Raw genomic sequence first — 22,838 nt, forward strand, 5'->3', positions numbered from 1 at the left:
TATAATAAAAAGCCATGGATGAGAGTCCCTTCCTCTTGCTAAAAACAAACCAAAAAAAGGCCAACTAGTGAGGTTATGGCAGGAATGAAGGAACAATATACGAAATAAGAGCAAAAAGAAACAAACATTATACATATATATTCTTTTGTCTCATATAAACAACAATAAAAATGGCTTTGGTTATAATTTTTACATTTATTTTTTGTTTTGGAGTAGATAGGAAATAGCTGATTTGTCTCAAAAGTTTGCTCTTTATTTACCCAATTTGAAGTTACTAGGATAGAGACAGAGCTTTCTAGAAGGTAGCATGCTAATGAGCCAGGGCAGAGTTGTTAAGTGCCAACGTGAAACTTTAGTCAAAGGAAGGAAGGAAAGGGAGTGGAGGGGAGGGGAGAAAGAAAGAAAGAAAGAAAGGACAGTTTTCTTGTTTTCAGGCTTGAACTCAAACCTTGTTAGATACCTTAGTCTTCCATCTCAAAAATTCTGTTTTTTTTAACAACTGTGGAGCTAGGACGATCAGAAAAGCCCTTTCTTAGTCCATCAATTTATATTGTTGTAGTATTTAAGAATATGATGCTCCAGTAACAGCATATTCTTTTTCCTCCTTATTCACATCTAACACTTCTAAACAATGCCAAGACAATAAGTTCAAGGTGAACATTGAAAAGGAATTCATGACTGCCTGAAAAAAACTTAGAAAACAACAAAAAGGGCCGGGGCGGTGGCTCATGCCTGTAATCCAGCACTTTGGGAGGCCGAGGCAGGTGGATCACAAGGTCAGGAGATCGAGACCATCCTGGCTAACACAGTGAAACCCCGTCTCTACTAAAAATACAAAAAAATAGCCGGGCGTGGAGGTGGGTGCCTCTAGTCCCAGCTACTCGGGAGGCTGAGGCAGGAGAATGGCGTGAACCCGGGAGGCAGAGCTTGCAGTGAGCCGAGATCGTGCCACTGCACTCCAGCCTGGGAGACAGCAAGACTCCATCTCAAAAAAAAAAAAGAAAAAGAAAAAGAAAAAAAGAAAACAACAAAAAGATTAGTGAAGATGATGTTACATAAGACCAGAGTAATAAATCAGTGAAAGGATCTGAGAAAACATATATTCAACTAGAATATGAAAGCCAGGCAGTATCGTTGACAGGTGATCATTATGTATGTAAAGCAGAAGATTAAAAGAAACCAGATGTTACTTCAAGGTTTGAAGTTTTATCTAAGATTTAGCCAACATGGAAAAAACCTCTACTATGTTCAGTGTTACTTTCTGTAAGGTACACAAAGATGTATAAAGGAGTTCTTTCACTCACAAAGTTTATAAAATAGTAGGGAAAATAAGATATGTACACATACCTTGTCACATAATGCAGAATGTTCTACCACATTATAGAAGCCTTGAGAAGTGACATAAAAGTTCTAGAAGGAACAATCACTTCTAGTAGGGCCTGAAGATTTCCTGAAGGGAAGGATTTGAGCCAGGCATTGAGGTGGGATAGTGCTGGGGAGTTGGAGGTAGAGTCAGGGAACGGGGAGAGTATTCTGAAAAGAGGGAATGACTTAAAGGAAGGCAGAGGGAGAAGGAAGTTTTAGGGTCCGTTTAGGAAAAAGAAGTAGAGTTTGCCCAGAGTAATTGATAAAGGAAACACATAACCAGAAAGGCCAATAGAGGCCAGGTCTTGTCAGGCCTTCAATAATCAGTTAAGCAGTTTCATTTAACAACACTTGTACTTGGGATAAGCCTCACTGGAGAGGATAAGCTGAAAGCTTTGAGCATGGAACACAGTGTAATCAGAACTGTGCTTTTTAAATATAAATCCAGAAGCAATTTGTGGGGTAGATGAAAGAAAGAAGAATGAAGGACCCAACTATAGCTATGGCAAGAGAAAAGAAGAACATGGTGTACCACTCTTATATTTTGCAGTGTTAACTTGGAAGAAGCAATAAGAGTAAATATTATTTTGGAATCTCACCTTTAGCCACATTTTCTGACTTAGTCATCAAGTAGATAAATCTAGACTTTTTTATTATTTCTTCATTGTAAAGATTTCTGAGTGCTTTCCCCTCCTCACAAAAGGGTGAAATTTGGACATGTAAGCATATAAAACCTGTCTTAAAGTATAAAATAAAAGAAAGGTATAGGCTGGGCATGGTGGCTCATGCCTGTAATCCCAACACTTTGGGAGGCCAAGGCGGGCAGATTTCATGAACTCAGGAGTTTGGGACCAGCCTGGGCAGTGTCACAAAGCCACATCTCTACAAAAAATTGAAAAATTACCTGGGCATGGTGGTGGATGCCTATAGTGCCAGCTACTTGGGGGGCTGAGGTGGGAGGATCACTTGCTCTGGAAGATGAGGTTGCAGTGAGCCATGTTCACACCATAGCACTCCAGCCCGGGTGACAAATAGAATCCCCGTCTCAAAAAAAAAAAAAAAAAAAAAAAAAGGAAAGAAAAGAAAAAAAGAAAGGTACAAAAGTAATGTTAGAAAAAGTAATCATTGTCCATGCATTTCAAAGAAATTCCCAATCACTTTTGCAAATGGAACTACAACACAATGCCTTATTTTTTGTAAGACATTAGAAATATGCAAGTAGCCAATTTTTTTCCAAATGAGTTTTGTACTAAATGAATATTACATTTTCTGATTTGTAAATATGGATATCTGGATATGACCTTAACACATACTTGACATGACCAAAACATTAAAGACATTTATTTTAAAGTAGCTTTCTCTGGGTTTGTTGATTCTGAAATTGAGTGGCTGATACTCCTTTAAATGAATGACCTACTTACTGGAAGAAAAATACAGTGAAAATCCAATAGATATAATAACGGGATACTCAATAATGTTTGAGTTCATGATGATTAACTGGTAAATAATGTTGTATTATTGAAATGCCTTAAAGATACTTAATGCTTAGTGATTTTTGTTTAGAGGTCTTACTAAGGATCTGCATTAGAAATAACAATAATTGATAGAGCCAAACATTCTGAAAGGATGTTTGAATTTCAGAAATTTCTTTCCTCTTACAAGAGGGATATATCCCAAAGATTTCTTCTAGAGATATAGTATTTTGATTTACCTGATTTCTTCTAAAGATATAATATTTAGATTTACCTGTTTAAAGTTGGTTAAAAGAAATACCTATTATTGAAAATCAAAACACAAAGTATTCAAAAGGAAAAGACTACTAGTTATGTACTGGTTGTCAACAGTTTGGGCTAAGTGAATGTTTCAGGTTCTGAGAGTATATTCAAAACCAGAAAACAGGGAGCAGACAGTCCAAGAGGATTTTCTACATGAATGTGTGAGAGCTGGACAATAGGTTACTGTCTAATCCACTTCGCGCTGCTATGACAAAATACCACAGACTGGGTAATTTATAAAGAAAAGAAATTTATTCTCACAGTTCTGGAGACTGGGAAATCCAAGATCAAGGTGCTGGCAGATTAGGGACCTGTTTTTCTGCTTCCAAGATGGCACTTTGAATGCTGCATCCTCAGGAGAGAAGGAACATTGTGTCTTCACATGGCAGAAGAGCAAGAGAGAGAGAGCTCTCACCCCTGTAAGCCTTTTTAATAGTGGCATCAATTCATTCATAAGGAGGGAGCCCTCATGACCAAAACACTTCCCAAAAGGGCCCCCTCCCAATACTGTTGCACTGAGGATTAAATTTCAAACACATGGATTTTGTTGGACACATTCAAACCATAGCAGTTGCTCTGTAGGATTAATTGCTGGCATATTTGGCAAAACATCATCATTTTGTTTCAAGAATTGTATTTGTTAGATATGTATTCTATACAATAGATTGGTTGTAACCTCTAGTGACGTTAGATACTCAGTTTTAAGATGGCTCCTCTCTTGGACTTGGAGTTCTCAGGTAGAGCTTCACCAGGTCAGTTAGATTTTAATGCTGCTGCTCTGTCTGCATCAGTTTTTTTTTTTTTTTTTTTTTTTTTTGAGACGGAGTCTCACTCTGTGGACAGGCTGGATTGCAGTGGCGTGATCTCGGCTCACTGCAGTCTCCGCCTCCCAGGTTCAAGCAATTCTCCTGCCTCAGCCTCCTGAGTAGCTGGGACTACAGGCATGTGCCACCATGCCCAGCTAATTGTTTTTGTATTTTTAGTAGATACAGGGCTTCACCATGTTGGCCAAGATTGTCTCCATCTCTTGACCTCATAATCCGCCCGCCTTGGCCTCCCAAAGTGCTGGGATTACAGGCGTGAGCCACCACACCCGGCTCTGTCTGCTACACTTTGACAACCCCCTTTTCAACACACTAATCATGGCATCCCCTGGTTTATTTTTTTTGGTTTTTGTTTTGTTCTGTTTTGTTTTGTTTACCAGGCTTACCTAAGCAAGGACTGAAATTCATTCTGTGACCAAATGATCACGTTACATTTATATTCAGTCATCTCTTCTCTAAATAATAACTGAGGGATATTATTCAATTGTGTTTTGTTTTGTTTTGTTTTGACATAAAGTCTCTCTCTGTCACCCAGGCTGGAGTACAGTGGCGCAATCTTGGCTCACTGCAACCTCCGCCTCCCGGGTTCAAGCAATTCTCCTGCCTCAGCCTCCTGAGTAGCTGGGACTACAGGCACGTGCCACCATGGCCAGCTAATTTTGTATTTTCAGTAAGATGGGGTTTCACCATGTTAGCCAGGATGGTCTCAATCTCCTGACCTCGGGATCCACCCACCTCAGCCTCCCAAAGTGCTGGGATTACAGGCATGAGCCACCGCACTCAGCCTCAATTGTGATTTTAAACAAAACTGATTTATTAAGAATTAAACTAGCCATAATACTGCCATAGGGCCAAGCTATAAAGCATTTATGAAATAAAAATGAAGTAAACTACATATAGTCACTTTGACTACTAATTCAGCCCCATCAGAATTGGATATGCTTATCTGCCAGGGATAATGCACTATTCAGTTCTACTCATGAATTCCAGTCAGATCTTGATTTCTTGTTCGCTTTGATCTTCTTATGATGTCAATGGTACTTATAGCCTGCCTCAGATATTAAATTTCCTCAATGCCAAGGTCTTCTCTGATAGTGATTTTGGTTCACTTTCAGCAAATTGCTAAAAAATCACTATATCTGACACCCTTTCCTGAACATTAAAAATATCTGAAGACCATATTTTTCCCCCTGCCCTCTACTGTGCTGTCTTTCTCTTGCTTTGCTTTATTCTTTTTATCTCTAATCCCTTGGATGACCCTTGGTATAGCTGCCATTCTATCACAGAACACCCTTTGCCAACTCCCATCGCTCATCTGCTTTGCCATGTTAACATCCAAGTAAAAATTGTACGTTTCCTACATTGTTTTGCAATTCATTTTCACTCACCTACTCTCAACACTGTATGTAGAAGGGAAATTCCCTGATTTGTGAAGCAGGAACTAACTTCCCAACTGAAAACCACCCCATCCAGAAGACTATCTCCTTAGGACACAGAGTAAACACTCTGGGGACCTTAGTTGGCCCCAAGTCCTGCACCCAGCAGTTGGCAGGCTGGCCCCACCTTTTTGGGGAAGGCAAGAATAAGAAAGTGGTTTAAGCAGCAGGCTTCCTGGGATGTCTAGCCCCAGGCCACCACACTCAGGCCTCCAGGAGTCACCCTTCCTCAGGTGGTGGAGGAAACAGCCCCTGTTTCTCTCCAGAACACAGTTTCCTCTTTGTGGAGATACAATTTGTTTAGCAGATCAGGTGAGTCAACAACAATAAACAAATAAATGACTTATGTAGGTCTGTGGGAGACATAACAGATCTTCTGTATCCCTAGAAGTCTCAAATCTATATGAATTTACCAATGCAAAAATCCCTCTTTAGTCTTCTCTTTTGAATCCAACCAATTTGGCACACAACCTTTGCAGTAAACTTTCATAACCCTTGGAGAAGGGCCACAGTTCTGCCCATACTCAAACACAAATGAGACCCCTGGAGACACCTCCTGGTGTCATGATCATATGGAGGCTGTTTTGGTTTCTAGGCTATCTTGTTGGGAGTCTGCACAGCCCTTCCATAGGGGTAATGATAATGCTAGTTCGTTTTCTTCCAAATGTGCAAATTACACAAGTAGCACAAAAGCTAGAAGAAATGAAAAGATGAAAATTCACGGCAAGTGAAAGCCAACAGGGCATTTGAACAAATGGCAGAGAGAGGTTTTACATCTTCCTCTGTCTCTGCCTCTTTCTGGAGTGCTATCAGTGAGCAAAGTTACAGATTCTCTCTGAGTCCAAGCAACTATTTTGCTATCCTGAAAGTAACCCTTTGATGGTGATTTTCCATCTGACCCTACAGAAATTAAATCAAATAATCAACTAGTGTTGTTTATGATTGAAGGAGGGCTATCTAAATGTAAGTAAAAATTGATATGAATAGTGTTACTCTATTCATATAGGCATTCCTTTTTTATCAATTTATAGTAATTTTTAAGGTATTTTTCAAAAGAAAAGGAAGCCATTAAATACATTAGTAGTGATAGCCATTGGAAATTATTTCCATTTCATTTCCTGGCAACTTCATAAAAAGGTATAATTTATTCTGAAATGTGTGTTCTGAGTGGAATGATTAATATTCTTCTTACTGTTAGAACACCTAGAACAAAATCTATTTGTCCTCTTTCAACTATGAGAGCATGGGAGGGTTGGTAATTTCCTCTGGAAAACGGAAAGAAAAATAGTTTCTTAGTTTAAGTGATACCAAAACCGCTGAAATTTCAATTGTAAAATTTCACTAAACAACCTAATGAAGATCATTCTTGTTAGTTCCGTGTAAAATCACCTTCCTAAAATGTTCCCATATTCATAATGGAGAAAGGTATGATGGTAGCAAATTGTTAGTTGCATGCTTCAAAAAATAGTATGATAACAAGACATGGAACTGTGAACAGCTCATTGGCAAAATTCTACTGGAAAACTGCTCTTCTGTGCCCTCATTAATGAGTATAATGGTGTCTGCATATGGGCATTTAATGATACTATTTGATGATAGAAAATAACTTCAAAGAAGAAGCAATGATGGCTTTGTGGTTGGAAGCTACTTCAAACTTTCTGAGAGATTTACTCTTGGTTCTTTGTACCTTGTTTTTCTTAAAGATCAAAGTATCTGTGTCTTCGGGAGGTGACTGCATTCGAACGTACAAGCCAGAAATCAAGAAAGGAAGTTACAATAATATTGTTGTCAATGTAAAGACAGCTGTTGCTGACAACCTCCTCTTTTATCTTGGAAGTGCCAAATTTGTAAGTCTAATATTCGACTTTTCATTAGACTGTGTATGTGTCTAGCTAGAGGTTAATCCAAAAATGTGTAGAATCCAATAACATGGTCCCCAAATGGTCTAACATAGGCGTTCAGATTTGAAAACCTCAACATCTTACCTCACAAAATTCTGAAGTGTCAAATTAAGTTAGAAGTCAAATGAAAGGAAGAAATACAGTATTTAGTCACATTTACCTTCATTTTTCAGTATATCATCATTTCTGTTAAATTATACTTATAGATCCAGTGATTTAAGAACGCTAATGAGAACAAAGCTATTTTACTTACTTCTTATTTGTTTATCTTATTTACTGTTCAAACTAAATTACAATAAACTCTTCTGTTAATGAAATGAAAATAGCAAAGTGTGTACTATTTTTTTTAACCAATGAAAACTCTGCTAACCTGTTTTGAATTTATGACCTGAACTGAAATAACACAGATTATATGGACAAAAGCCCACCCATAAAGTTCTAATTTCTTCCATTTGAACTATTTGATTTTGCATGCATGGGGATCTTCCAAAATGAATATGACTTCTTAACAAATCAGTCATGGTGTAAGTCAATATTTGCCGTTTGGGTAAGGAATTCTAGGTCAATTTGAGAAATAAAATCATAGCTGCCCCCTCAAAAATGTCAGTGTCTTTGGTGAAAATAATAATGGATTCTAAATTTAAATATTTGTTTTTATCTTTACCACAAGTATCAGAGTGATAAAGGCTTTGGTCTCAAAATTAGACTTAATTAGAATTGGTAAAATTAACAAACATGCCTGAGCATTATGGACTTTTTTTTTTTTTTGCTTTAAGGATACAAAAATAAAATATTATTTTAATAACGTATAATAATAATTAATATTATTTGACAAGTATTATCATGAAGCTCCTAATTATTTCACATGTCTGCAAATGGCACTTACTGAAAATCACTCTGCTTGTCTCCTCTTTAAAGGTGCTTTATATCTGATATCTCTTGTTTTTGTATTTCTCTGAACTAGATTGACTTTCTGGCTATAGAAATGCGTAAAGGCAAAGTCAGCTTCCTCTGGGATGTTGGATCTGGAGTTGGACGTGTAGAGTACCCAGATTTGACTATTGATGACTCATATTGGTACCGTATTATGGCATCAAGGTAACCAACTTAATAAAGATTAAGATAATTAAATGATAGAATTTTGAAGTAGTTTCCCAGTTTATAAGACAACTCCTATTTCCATTTCAATAAGGTAGCTGTGTATGTATGTAGATACATGTGTATGAATTTTATATGTTATACGTATACATGTCTGGGAGTGGGTATGTTTGTCGTACTTGTTAGGAACTGACAAACCTTCCAGGTATTGACCAGAGGAACCAGTCCATTTCTGACCCCTTTATCTTGTGTCTGTAGGAATTTGGGGGCGTCGCTGTCTCAGGCTTCTTATCTCGCCTGAAAAAAGTACCGTCACTCATTCTTATGCAATACAAGCCAAAGCATAAGAGCATCATTATTGCCTGTCTTTGGTGTACACAGTTCCTCTTTTAGTCTACATAGCCACCATAGAAACATGCAGTATCAAAACGCTGAAATTCATATGTAACATATCAGGTCCACCCTACTTAAAATGGGAAATAATCGAGAATTGATTCAGTTATCCTATCTTTGGAGCTTTAATGCAATTATCAACGTCTAGTACGATATCGATTACTTATAGAACTATCCCTGTCTTCAGCACTTCCCTCATTATCTCTTCTTGTTTTCCCAATTCTCAACTCCCTGTTAAACCCAAAGCAGCTAACAGTTGAGAGGTATGGTTATGGGCCTAGGGCTGGGCATGAAGCTGATCGGAGATAGAGAAGATATAAGGAACTGGTAATCGTTGACTCTGGGTGATAGATACATAGAGTTGCATTCTGTTTGTAGATACTTAAGTTTTTCCATAATAAAAAGTTTAAAAGAAAGAGCCACGTTCAATGGCATGTGCTGTAGTCCCAGCTACTTGGGAGGCTGAGGCAGGAGGATCATTTCAGCCCAGGAATTCAAGGCTGTGGTCATGATGATCGTGCCTGTGAATAACCACTGCAGTCCAGCCTGGGCAACATAGCAAGACTTCATCTCTTAAAAAAAAAAAAAGGTATAAAAAAATGAGAAGCAATATTTTTAGTTCGTTTTAAGCAAGTTTTTCAGCAAAAGTGTGTGTGCATGTGTGTGAGAGAGAGAGAGAGTGACAGAGTGCTTGCATATTTAGTGGTGTTGAGGGAATTAAGTACTTAACCGGGTTTAAGGACATTTATACTCATAAAGTACAGTTCTTCTTTCAGAAAAGATACATTCTGTTAAAGAAAGTGAACCTTATTTGATAAATTCATTCTTTTGTTACCATGTATTTCACTTAACACTGCATCCTCAAAGATAAAAAGATTACCAAAATGAGACAGCAGGGAGAGAAATATGACACCGAAGTTTTATTATGACTGCTTGTCTCCAAAGAGAGACCAGATTTTCATATTTAACAGCTCATGGAAATCAATCACTTAAAAAAGAAAATGAAATAAAATGATAATAGCTTTCAAAATTCTGTTAATTGAATTTCAAAGTGAACTTCTATGCAATTTGTACACTGAACTCTGAACGGTGGATATTGTACTATACATTAAGATGCTGTGCCAAACAATAAAAGATATACCATTCTAGGAAGACTACTTCAACAAACTGGGATCCAAGATATTATAAAGAATTTTAGGAGAAATCTTGCAGCTTATGATGTGGAAGGGTGGTTCATTTGGGGTCCACTTGCTGAATTAAATTAAACAAAATGCTGAAAGTAATATAAACTTGCATAAATTGTATGTGTTGGAAAATAGTAAATTATGTAAGCCATAGGAAAAAGAGTTTCCACTTAACCAATAGCAATTCCATCAATTAACTGCTGCTGTGTCATTTCATGTCAATGAACACACACAGAATCAGGATATGGTGGTCACTGGTTCTGGTTGAAACTGATGTGAGTGTTCAGCCAAGATCAGACTCTGAGTATTGATTTGAGATCTAATGAATTTGGAATGTTAGAAACTAAACAGCCAGTTTTCTCCTAAATTCTTAAAAACAAGTCTCTGCATTTTGTATCTTTTAAATCTGGAATTACCAGAAATGTGATGCATATTACATTTTCTGTATGTTCCTCCCCTTCACTTCAACACGTACCCTTGAAGAACTGGGAGAAATGGAACTATTTCTGTGAGAGCCCTGGATGGACCCAAAGCCAGCATTGTACCCAGCACATACCATTCGACGTCTCCTCCAGGGTACACTATTCTAGATGTGGATGCAAATGCAATGCTGTTTGTTGGTGGCCTGACTGGGAAATTAAAGGTAATGTGTTCATCCTCCTCCTGTTCTATTTCATCTTTGTTGACATCTCTTGACATAATTGCTTCAGGAGAAGGTATGATAAAGCTCTGTAAAACTTGACCACGTTTTACTTAACTTGCATTTATGAAAACATGAATTTATTTTGAGTAAGAATTTTCTTCTTTGAAGATTCAACCTGGAAACACAGTATTTTTAAGCCTGTGTGTATTTATTTAAACAGCTGTTGTTTTGTCTTTATCTGTGGCATCAGTTTTGTGTATATTCTTGTTTTAGTTGCCTCAAGAGCCAAGTGTTTTTTAAGTATACCTGATCTTCTGAATCGATTTGTGATTTATAGATATGAAGTGCTATAAAGTTCATACTCACATCTAATTAAAAGATTTATGAATACTTTGGGAAATATCACAGGAGCTATAAGCTTTCAAAACATGATCTGGTTTTAAAGTTTTCAAGTTGCTCTTATTCTTATACGGTGATGCACTTAATATTCATAATTGCTTCATGACAGTCCTTAGGCATTTCAAAATGCAGAAAGCCTGCCTTTTAAAGAAGGTTGTGTTGATTAAATGGAATTAGGTGTTGGGAAGCCACTATGGGTGAGATGCAGGAGCACAACCAAATATAATGGATAATCCTGGGATTGTCAGAATCATTCTGGGATGAGATTAGTCAGAAAACGTGAAAAGCCAGGGTGACCCCAAATTTATGAGGACTCAGCCTTCATATAGAATGAGGTTATTTTATTTGCTTTGAGTATGAGCTGTGACTCTAAAGTATGAGAACTGATTCCAAAACCACATGCTGAAGTTATCCTCATTTCTTAGAACTTCATATAAATGTATATGGTACATAGTTACATATAGTCATATTATCAACTTTCTCTCCTTCACAGATGGATAAATACAGGGACAGCACACAGTAGTACAAAAGCCATGAATTTTGAAATCAAATCCAGGTTGAATTTCCTTCTCTTCCACTTACTAAAATATGACCTTAGACAAGTTACTTAACCCCTTGGGCTTTGGTTTTCTCAACTAGAAAAGAATGATAAAAATATCTACCTTGCTTGCATATTGTAGGATACAATAATACATTTTTTAATATGCTTATAACTCTTCCTATATGTTAAGTAATGTTCTCAGTAGTTTACATGAATTAACTTGTTTAATTTTTACAACAACCCCAAAAGGTATGTCTTAGTCCGTTAAGGCTGCTGTAAGAAAAATACCCTGGGTAGTTTATAAATAAACAAACATTTATTTCTCACAGTTCTTGAAGCTAAGAAGTCTGAGATCAAGGTACCGGTAGATTTGGTGTTTAGTGAGGGCCAGTTTTTCATAGAAGGAGCCTCCTTGCTGTTCTCACATAGTAGAAAGAGTGAACAAGCTCCTTTGGACCTATTTTATAAGGACACTAATTCCATTCATGAAGACCCTGCCCCTCACCACCTAAAACTCACCTCTCAAATGCCCTGCCTCCTAATACCATCACTTTGGTGGGTAGGATTTTAATATATGAATTTTGGGAGGGACACAAACATTCACACCACAGCAAGGTAGATACTAATATTCTCCTCATTCTATAGTTAAGGAATCTGAAGAAGAGAGACGTTAAATATCTTGACCAAGGTCACACAGTAATTAGCAGAGCTGGGATTTGAACACAGGTTAATAGGCACAATAGTCTTCACTCGCAGCATCTTGCTTCACTGCCACAGTGAATAGTGAGATTGTGTGTATAAAATATGTGGCGAATAACTGAGATGTGGTCATCACACCTTAAAATGTACCTTAATTATTATTATGCAAATGTAATTGGCACAAAAGCAGCATTCTGTCAGTCTCAGAAAAAGGAAGAAAACATGAACAAATGAAATCTACAGAAAACCTTAAGAAGTCATTTTGGCCAAGAATTTCAAGGCTCCTGCCACACCAGAATATGAACCAAAAGCTGAAAACAACTAAATGAACTTGCTGATGAGAATTCAAATGAGCAGGAAAATCTCTCAAATATAGCTTTTCAGGATGCGAGAAGAAGCAGAAAGCAAGCAGAATTCACAAGTAGAATAATCAATCTCTAGAAAATTAAGAGGTTCAGACTGATGACAGAGCATTGCAAGGACGATTCCAATGTGCAAGTCAGTCTTTCTATGCGGCTGTGCAACACGTGGTCACAGCAGTGGGAAATGTACATGTTGATGGGTTTAACCTAAAACTATAGCAGTAGGCCATACCATACAGCCTAGGTGTGTAGTAAGCTATACCATCTAGATTTGTGCAAGTACTGTACACTCTATGATTTTAACTATTCAGTAACTGATTTTACTATTTAAAATTTTAACTAGTCAGTAACTGTTTTCTTACATGTGTTCTAAAAACCAAATGAGTCAATGCACTGTTTTTCCTAGATAATTTGAGTAAATATGGGTTCACTTTGGCACAGAGTTTTTAAAGTTATAGGCACCAGAATATAGTACAGTCATGTGTCACTCAATGTCAGGAATACATTCCAAGAAAGATGGAATTAGGCAATTTCTTCAATGTGCAAACATCATAGAGTGTATAGTACACAAATCTGGATGGCACAGCCTACCACACACCTAGGCTCTATGGTATAGCCTACTGTTCCAAGGCTACAGCCTGTACAGCATGTTACTCCACTGGATACCGTAGGCAATTGTAACTCAGGTTAAGTATTTGTGTATCTAAACATAAACAAGGTACAGTAAAAATACAGTATTATAATTTTATGGAAGCACCATCATATATGTGATCTGTCATTTACCAAGACATTTGTAATATGTCAATGCCAAAACAGTTGTTTAAATTTACAACAAACTTCTCTAGGAGGGACCAGGTCATTCTCTTTCTTCATGATTGTGCATCAAGCCTAAGACCTTTCCTGTGAAAATGACACCAGGATTGAATTTGTTCAGATTATTTATTGATTCTCTGTTTGACTCCAGGCCCTATGCTGTGTATACAAGCAAACAACACCAACGTGGTCTCTTTTCTTACAAAGTTGCTTACTTTTTCTTCATTCCCTTGAACTCGAAATCTTCTTGGCTGTGAACAGAAATTAAAAAATTTAGAACAGCACTACCATAGAGTGATTTAAACAAGTGCTTTTACAAAATCTCTTCTATGTCATCAGCACGTACCCTTTCTTCAGATCTCAGGGGAAAAATCTTTGTGTATGCATGGCCCAAATTTGCCCAAAGAAAATTAGGTAGGAGCATTAGCATTTATTGAACACCCTCTGTATGTCAGGCACTGAGATTGGTGCCATAAATAAATTATCTAACTTTATTCTCACAACAATTCCACATTGCAGACAAAAGAATAGAATTGTGGAGAAGGTCAGCAGCTCACCTAAAGTAAGAAGCTAGGAAGTGTTTATTTACTGATGATGAAAACTGGTATAGCAAAATGTAATCAGCATTCATTGATTACATAGTTGAGCTTTTCCCCTGTTGTAGACTCATCCTGGAGTAGCTCTAAGGATATAGATATAATATGATGAAAAGATGAATATGTACATATGCCAAAATATCAGAAAGAATGGATAATGATCACTTTAGCTTCTGCTGATAACTCTCATGGATAAACCAAGATTATTTGTGAAATTCCAAATTCTAACAAATACGGTATTTCTTTCTGCAGAAGGCTGATGCTGTACGTGTGATTACATTCACCGGCTGCATGGGAGAAACATACTTTGACAACAAACCTATAGGTTTGTGGAATTTCCGAGAAAAAGAAGGTGACTGCAAAGGATGCACTGTAAGGTTAGTTGAGATGAGGACTCTCCCAGATCTGTCCTGTGCATAATAAAAGCTTCAATTTTTATTGCATAATATTCTATTATCATGTGGATGATGTAGAGCAGGTTTGAAATGATTATGCTCAGAGGTGGAATTACCCCAAAACTAATGAATCTTCAAGTCTCTGCCTGCATTTGCGCAGGCATATTTCAAGCCCTGGGAGGTACACTAGCAGTACATTTGCATAGTCATATGTTTTTATAAAATTTGCAAAGGTAAGAAATTTTGACTACAATCAGTTAAGTTTCCACTCCAGTGTTCCTTCATGTCGAGGGGGGTTTTAGTGTCTGTGAGTAACTCATTGTTACAATTTTTTTTTTTTTTTCCTAAAGAGAGCTTTCCCCAAACTGATTAAGTTTCAGGTCTTGCTGAGCATGAATTCACTCATTTATGTTTATAACAAAATTAGAACCCCAGTCCAGGTTTTATGGGTTTTTTTAATTGACACATAGGATCCTACAAGTGCTTCAAGTGGAAACCTATGGGATTTAATGATTCTGCTTCAAGAGAGAAGGAGAACAAGGGGCCGAGATAGTCCAGGAGGAAAGTTCCTAATACATGTCCTCAATTATAAGATAGAGGGTAGAATGAATAGGAATTTGAAAATATTTAACATCCTATCATACTAAGCATGTGTAGAGAATAAACATTTTTATATAAAAATGAATAGAGGATATAAAATATTTAGCTAGAAGTAGAGGATTTCTCAGCATAAAAAGCTTAGAGCCCACTGATCACCCAAGCCTAAAGCAATTTTATTATATTAAATTAAAACGATAAAACATATTTTAAATACCTGCAGACTTAACATGTCATAACAGCAACTCAGAAACCATTAAGTGCTAAGGAGTTTGTGTTATTTTCCATTTAAAGGACATACATATGTTTGTAGGACCCAAATCCTACAGAGTACACTTCACATTTCCTTCTCTACATCTCTGCAGTTTTATAGAAGAAAGTAGCCCCAAAATATTATCCGTCTAAAAGTCTTAACTTCCAACTCTTTGTTTTCTTTTTGACATCATGGACTTGTCAACATGAAATTGAGGATAGTTTGAAAGCCTGACCCATTCATTGTTTAAGATGATTTTGTCAATAATCTTCAACAAAATCTAACATGGAAGGTTGTCTGTAAAATTCTTTCAATACATGAAAGACAATGAAGCCCATATTAATATTCTGCTACTCATAAACAAACACCAACTTTTCCCCAAGCATTTTTTTGGTAAACTTCTAAGTAGGATTTTCAAAAGCCTATTATCAACAAAACACCTAAGGCATTTAAATATCCATTCAGCAGTGCATGTCATGTGAGACTGAACATCACTAATTAACAATTCTGCAAAGATTTTGCGCTTCAACATATAAAGCATTATGCTAATTTCTGATAAGAGTATTCCTGTATATACATAGGGTGTTTTGTAGGTTGCAGAGATTCACACTTACAACTTCTTGATACTAGAATGAATACAGCCTAGTCCTGGCCATGAAGAGACATCACCAAGAAGGGAGGAAAAGACAAATATTAAATATTTCAAATATCAGACATAATACAAATCCCTTTAAAAAGACATATTCAGAGTATACTATGATTGCCCACATCAGATTAAGGGCATCATGATCTGCTTCATGGAGGAGGTGATGTTTGAAATGGGTCTTGACCTGAGGTAACAGTCCAAAAAGAGGAGACAGCAGATGAAATGTGAAGAACATTCTAGTTCCTGAAACCAGTAAGAGCAAAGGGAGGAAGAGTGGGAAGCTGGAGTGTTTTTAGAAAAGAACAAGTGTGAATCCAATCATACAGGACTGGCAAATGGGAGAATGATTCGGGTAAGATGCAGTGGCCACATAGGTTCATACACAGTTCTTCCCAGCATAATCATGATTTCTTTTCTACCCCATAACGGTAGCTGAATGCAAAGTAAACCAACATAGCTGAAGACACCAACCTCAAAGTACCGTGCCACAACACAGCCTGTCCACAGTGCCCATTCACCCACATGCCTGCCTTCTGCATGATTTGGCCAAGCACTCTATCTTGGAAATGTTCATGGTCCACGTCTTTTCTGTCATTGTGCGTTTTTGCCCCATTGCTAACACTTGGCAGTGTCAACCCTTCTCATACCCGTTGTCATCAAACTATCTTCGCATTTTCCTTTTAAGGTGAAGTGATATGTATACTGAAATAATCCTATATTTTTTAATGTTTTAGTGTGTCGTTTTGAGCTGTGCTAATACTTTGATCAGGATTGTTATTGTTTTGTGAGTTCTCTAATTACATAGTTGTGTAAGTTTTTAGCAGTCGGCCCCAACCCTATTTTCCCATAAGCCCCGTTATTTGTTAAAATAATTTTTATGGAACTCCTGGTGTGTGTTTGTTCATTTATTTGTTGTTTTCAGGAAAACACTTATCACATTTGAACATAAAGAGCAATCATTCCTACTAAAGAGCAGGAGTGATTTTATGGAGAAGATGTAAAAATGAGGCTAAAAGAGGTAGACTAAGAAAATGTCATAAAGACCTTAGAATGTCAGTTTTAGAAATTTGCATTTATTCAATAGTCAGTAGAAGAGATGAAATTGTTGTTGTGCTTTAGAAAGAGTAATCTGTCAAAGATATTTTTGAAAGTGTATCTTATTTTTCTCACACTTCTAAAATTCACATTAAGATTAAAGTAAGGGGGAAAAAAAGCTGCTACAAGTAAAATGTAGATAGTTGAGCATTGAAATGATATTTTAATAGACTAAGCCCCAATAGTCACCTAGTTCTTCTTAACTAGAGTTAAATGTGGAAGAACATAGTTGCTCCAAAATAGCATAATTAAGCTGTACTAACTTTACCAGACATCAAGGTTCAAAAGAGAAACAAAAGGCAAGTTAAGAAGCTTAGTGTTTATTAATTATGAAAGAGTAGGTTTTTTTTTTTAGTAAATGTATTCAGAATGAATAGGATAATTCTATTCTATGTCAAAATATTACAGTATATACCTTGAAGGACTGATATTTTTTCTCATCCCATAGTCACCAATTCAAAGCCAGACTTATCTTGCTTCTCCTAGTGTTTGCTAATGAATTAAATGAAGTGGGGGGATCTACAGCTCTGTGTTTAGCCACTCCCAGCCCACAACTCTTTCTTGCAGATATCTCCACAATCGTAGTAACATCAGACAGATAGATAGGTAGATAGAGAGATACATAAAAATAGCCTCATGTTTGGAAAAAATATTTTAAATGTTGTATTCACAAGACTTATCTTAGATATTCATTAATTATGCACCCAATATTGATTAGACATATATATATTCTTTGTGAGGCAATTTGCTATACTAAAATCTTTTTCATCCCACAAACATCAACTGGATTCTAGGATCCAATTACTGTACTGTATGTACTAGATGTTTTGAGTTTGTGCCTGACATGGGACCCAGCCCATAATCTCTTAGATGGTCTCATGAAATTTACATTCTAGTGAAGCAGACAGATAAAAAACATACAAATAAATACAGGCCTCCTTCATTGTCTGAATCTAATTTGTTCCAGAAAAACTTGTTGGAAGGCAAATATTGAGAGAAGGATCCTATATAAAAGAAATGTAATAATGTATTCTCAGCCCATCCAGAAACCCCACCACTTTGTCCAAATGCCACTAAGACACCCTTAGGCTTCAATATAACTATCTACTACCAAGTACTTCTACAAAACATAAAGCACTTAAAAAAACTGATGACTTAGTTATTGCACACCTCATGAAAGGTGAGAGATGGTTTTTACTTATTCTAGCACGGTGGCAGTAGAGATGGAGATATGTGGATGGAACGAAGATGTATTTAAGTTATTTCCTGCCCTACAACAGCCTATAATCTCACTGCTATTCAATGATGTGTTGAATAATGACAGACCAAATAGATATGATCTGATTCACGTGAAATGTCTCCTTCTCAGTCCTCAGGTGGAAGATAGTGAGGGGACTATTCAGTTTGATGGAGAAGGTTATGCATTGGTCAGCCGCCCCATTCGCTGGTACCCCAACATCTCTACCGTCATGTTCAAGTTCAGAACATTTTCTTCGAGTGCTCTCCTGATGTATCTTGCAACACGAGACCTGGTAAAGATCATGTGCATAGCAGAGTTTCCATGATTGAAAATGTGTTTGCTTCTTTTATCAGTTATTGGTAAAATTATCAGTTATTTTCTAAAAAGCTTGGGATGGCTGTCTGGCAGCCAAGAATGGGTGATACAGATAGTGCTTATGTATTTTCACTAATAACTTTAATCACAGATACAATTTAATTACTATTTATTTTCAGTACAGCTCCCCACATAATCCTTTAAGCAATACATCCGGTAATAATTTTTCCCAGCATGGAGCCATGCAGCAGCAAAATGCTTCCTTAATCTTCTTTCAGAGACCTAAGTTGAAAAGGGGATTCTAAATATTCTTTGGCCTCATTGTTTTCTGGTCAGTATTTCTTAATGAATTCTTTCAGGGAACATACCTTTTGGTTCACTTACTATGTTTTCAAATGAACTCACATTTTACTACTGTAACAAAAGGGTATGTCTTAGAAATTTGGTTGTGATCATTTGCATCATAATTTCACAACCACAGAAATTCAGAAAACAGTAACACCAATTCTATTTTCAGAATGGATTTCTGTAGCAGAGCGACATATTCAGCAATTTAGCCACAAGATCCTAATATAAACCCCACAAAAAAGCGAACACTCATCTATTTCTCTGTGTATCTAATCACTGGTGTATGTTTACTCTATTAATAGAGAGATTTCATGAGTGTGGAGCTCACTGATGGGCACATAAAAGTCAGTTATGATCTGGGTTCAGGAATGGCTTCTGTTGTCAGCAATCAAAACCATAATGATGGAAAATGGAAATCATTCACCCTGTCAAGAATTCAAAAACAAGGTGAGTTTTTACAGTAATAATGCAATATGGGCCTTAATCATGCAATCCAGAGTGCACATGTACCTGATCAAGAGGAAGACTCCGTCTATCATTTTAGCTACTCACGGGTTCAGTGAAAAATTGATACAGTCATTTTTTTGGCTTAGATTATAGGTGATTTGGGTTAAACATGACTGATCGAAGAGCCAAATGCTTCTCTATCATTTTCTTTTGAAACTGAGAGCTTAATTTGAAAGCATAAAACTGTCTTACAAGTTGCAAAATTATATCCTGTAATATGTTTGAAAAATGTTGAGTGCTTTTCTTTTCTCCCTATTCTGTCAAGATGTTTCCTTTAAAGCGGCCCACAATGGAATCTGTAGGGGTGGTAGGGCATAGTTATCAGTTCTTTGCTCATTTAAATTACCAAGCATTTGTATGCGTGCAAGTAAATAATTGATCAATAGTAACATGACATGGTTATGATTCGGGGACATTTTAAAACACTTCCCCAAATGTTGTTTTATCTGATCACATAAGCAGGTATTTTGTTCCAGTGTTAGAGAAAGTAAAATATACACTCAAACTTTTATGTAGTCACAGACATATATATAAAAGATCTCACAACCAAGACAGAAATCTAAGTCTATTAGTTCCGAGTGTCATACTATTGCTTTTTAAGTATATAATTGCACTAATTCTGTGTAGTATGGCGTTACCAATATCTGCAAATGAAACTTCGTTACTTCTGCTAATATAAACAGACTTAATTAATGTTGCCAATGCCAATGTGACATTTCATGAAAATTTAAATTTAACTTTGTACCGTCTTTCATTGCTGCATTTAATACATATCTGCCAAGCACCTTCTAAGTTCCATGTAAGAACTAAATGAAGTTCTAAGTTCTTGCCTTCAAGGAACTTGCATCAAATTGGGGAGATAGACAAGTATCAATGGTTAGAGGTTAGAGAGCTAATTGCTCTGATAGAGATGTGTGTAGCCAGCTAGCAATCTCAGAAGAGAGACACTTGAGTCAGACAGGTCAGTTTCCACTGGAGTGCCCCTGAGGCACAAGCTGGATGAGGAGTTAGCTGGATGAAAAGCATGTATGGACATTTCGGAGTAGTGAAAGTCGTGTGAAAGCCTGGAGTCATCAGAGAGCATAACACATCCTTTTCCAGCTGCATTTCCAACAGGAAACTCTAGAGAAACCCCTCATATGGGACAAAAACTGGCTTTACAATTCTTTATTTTGGAGTGCTGCTGCATACATTGTTCCTGTGTAAGAGAGGCACAAGGCACATTTGCATGTCAGAAGCTCTGTGTAGTTAGTTGTTCAATAAGAAGAATGTTTCGCTGTTTAACCCAGCATTTCCCAAATTTATTTAATCAGAGAAATCCTTCCATTCCTGTAATACTAGCATTCTGCTGAACACACTCTGGCGAATGCTTTAGTAATTACAAGTGAATACATAGCCCACATGGATGAATGTTGGCAGGAATTTATCAGTAGGGGCCAAGTGATGACAGAACCAGTGCATAAGAGGACATATGAGCTAAGTGAGTGAGTTTCAACTTTATCCTGAAAGCTACAGGGATACAGAGAACACTAGGAGTTTTAAGAAAGAGTGTGATATCATAAGATTTGTGCTTTAGTAAAGTTTCTTTAGCAGCAGTTTGGAGATGTGTAGCAATTTAGGATGCTACAGAGTCTGGTGAGCCTAGTGTCTCCCCACCAACTTCTCTTCTATAGTAGTAGAATAATAGATTTGAAGAAAGAAGGAAAAGATGGATATGCATTATAAAAGAAAAAAAGACAACCTAAATGTCCATCAACAGATGATTGAGAACAAATGTGGTACATATACACCATGGAATAATATGCAGCCATAAAAAAAGAAGGAAATCATGTCTTTTGCAGCAACATGAATGGAGCTGGAGGTCATTATCCTAAGTGAAATAACTCAGAAACAGAAAATCAAATACCACGTGTTCTCACTTACAAGGTGAGAAGCTAAACAATGGATACACATTGACGTGAAGGTGGAAACAATAGACACTGTGGACTCCAAAAGGGTGGAGGGAGGAAAAGGGGTGAAAGTTTTAAAATCACCTATTGGGCTGAGCGCGGTGGCTCACGCCTGTAATCCCAACACTTGGGGAGGCCGAGGCGGGTGGATCACAAGGTCTGGAGATCGAGACCATCCTGGCTAACATGGTGAAACTCCATCTCTACTAAAAATACAAAAAAAATAGCCGGGAGTGGTGGCAGGCGCCTGTAGTCCCAGCTACTTGGGAGGCTGAGGCAGGAGAATGGGTGTGAACCCAGGAGGCAGAGCTTGCAGTGAGCCAAGATAGGACCACTGCACTCCAGCCTGGGCAACAGAGCGAGACTCCATCTCAAAAAAAAAAAAAAAAAAAAAGTCTCTTGGGTACAATGTTCACTGTGGGGGTGATGGATCCACTAGAAGCCCAAATTTCACTCTTGTGCAATATATCCGTGTAACAAACCTGCATATGCACCCCCTGAATCTAAAATTTTAAAATAAGAAAAATAAAGACATTGAAAACACTAGGCTGAATTCTGAATTGGCTAATGCTATAAACTCTAAAGATAATAAGATGCTTGGTTAATGTATAGTGTAACAAACAGGGATAAAATGATTCAACAACTTAGGAGAACAATTTTTATAAATGGTCACCTTGGAAATGCTAATTTCCATGATCAGTCTGTTATCTCAACTTTTATTCTATCCAATAAAGCAAATAACCAAAAGATCTGTGCTCTGAATCAATGTTAGTCAAAGGTCAAGTTACAGAATTATATAAATTTGAAAGTAGTTAAAAATATGTTTTAGGTTTACTGTAACTCCAACATTCCATCAATTCAGAAAGTTCTTCCCCCAATAGGTCTAATTTTTCCAGATTTTACTAGAGCTACTGTTACTGTTACTTTTACTACTCTGTGGTCCAGAAATCAGAAAGAACTTTCCTTTATCCCAGCCTACTCAGTATCTTCTGTGCCATTTCTGGTTTCTAGTTCAATGCTTTTGACACAGTTGGCTGATATCTTCTCATTTTTAAGTCTTCTCCTTGGTTTTCAAATTGACTCTAGACTCACATTGCTTTTTGCCTTTCTGAATATTCCTGTCAAATGCACCAAGCAGTCATTCTCACTTTTATTTTGGGTGTTAATGACATGAATCATCCTCCTTACTGCTCTAATGTATCTCTCTGGTGTCACCATTAAAAAGAAATTAAGTCCTATGAAGTTCAGTTGTTCAGAATTTTGATTCTCAAATTAGACTGGGAACATCTACCTTCTCCTGCCCATGGTTATTACCCATTCTCTATTATTTCTGGTGTCTCACCACAAATTTCTCAAATCAAACAGATGAAATTTTTTATTATAATAAAACTATAGCTGTCCTGTTTTTCCACATGCATTCTCATATATCCAATATATTTTCTCTGATACTTTTAAAGTATTTTA

At 36.9% G+C, this 22,838-nt stretch overlaps 1 protein-coding gene across 1 annotated transcript in view; it reads left to right on the forward strand.

The window, feature by feature from the left end:
- Positions 1-22,838, forward strand: part of LAMA2 (laminin subunit alpha 2) — a 611,116-nt gene that overhangs the window by 542,005 nt on the left and 46,273 nt on the right. The window contains exons 46-51 of the mRNA XM_015137479.3: positions 7,104-7,247; positions 8,266-8,399; positions 10,460-10,619; positions 14,282-14,406; positions 18,385-18,547; positions 19,221-19,365. Of these exons, the coding sequence (XP_014992965.3) occupies positions 7,104-7,247; positions 8,266-8,399; positions 10,460-10,619; positions 14,282-14,406; positions 18,385-18,547; positions 19,221-19,365 (871 nt within the window). The remainder of the gene's footprint in view (positions 1-7,103; positions 7,248-8,265; positions 8,400-10,459; positions 10,620-14,281; positions 14,407-18,384; positions 18,548-19,220; positions 19,366-22,838) is intronic.

This window comes from Macaca mulatta, chromosome 4, assembly GCF_049350105.2.
Source record: "Macaca mulatta isolate MMU2019108-1 chromosome 4, T2T-MMU8v2.0, whole genome shotgun sequence".
NCBI lineage: Eukaryota > Metazoa > Chordata > Mammalia > Primates > Cercopithecidae > Macaca > Macaca mulatta.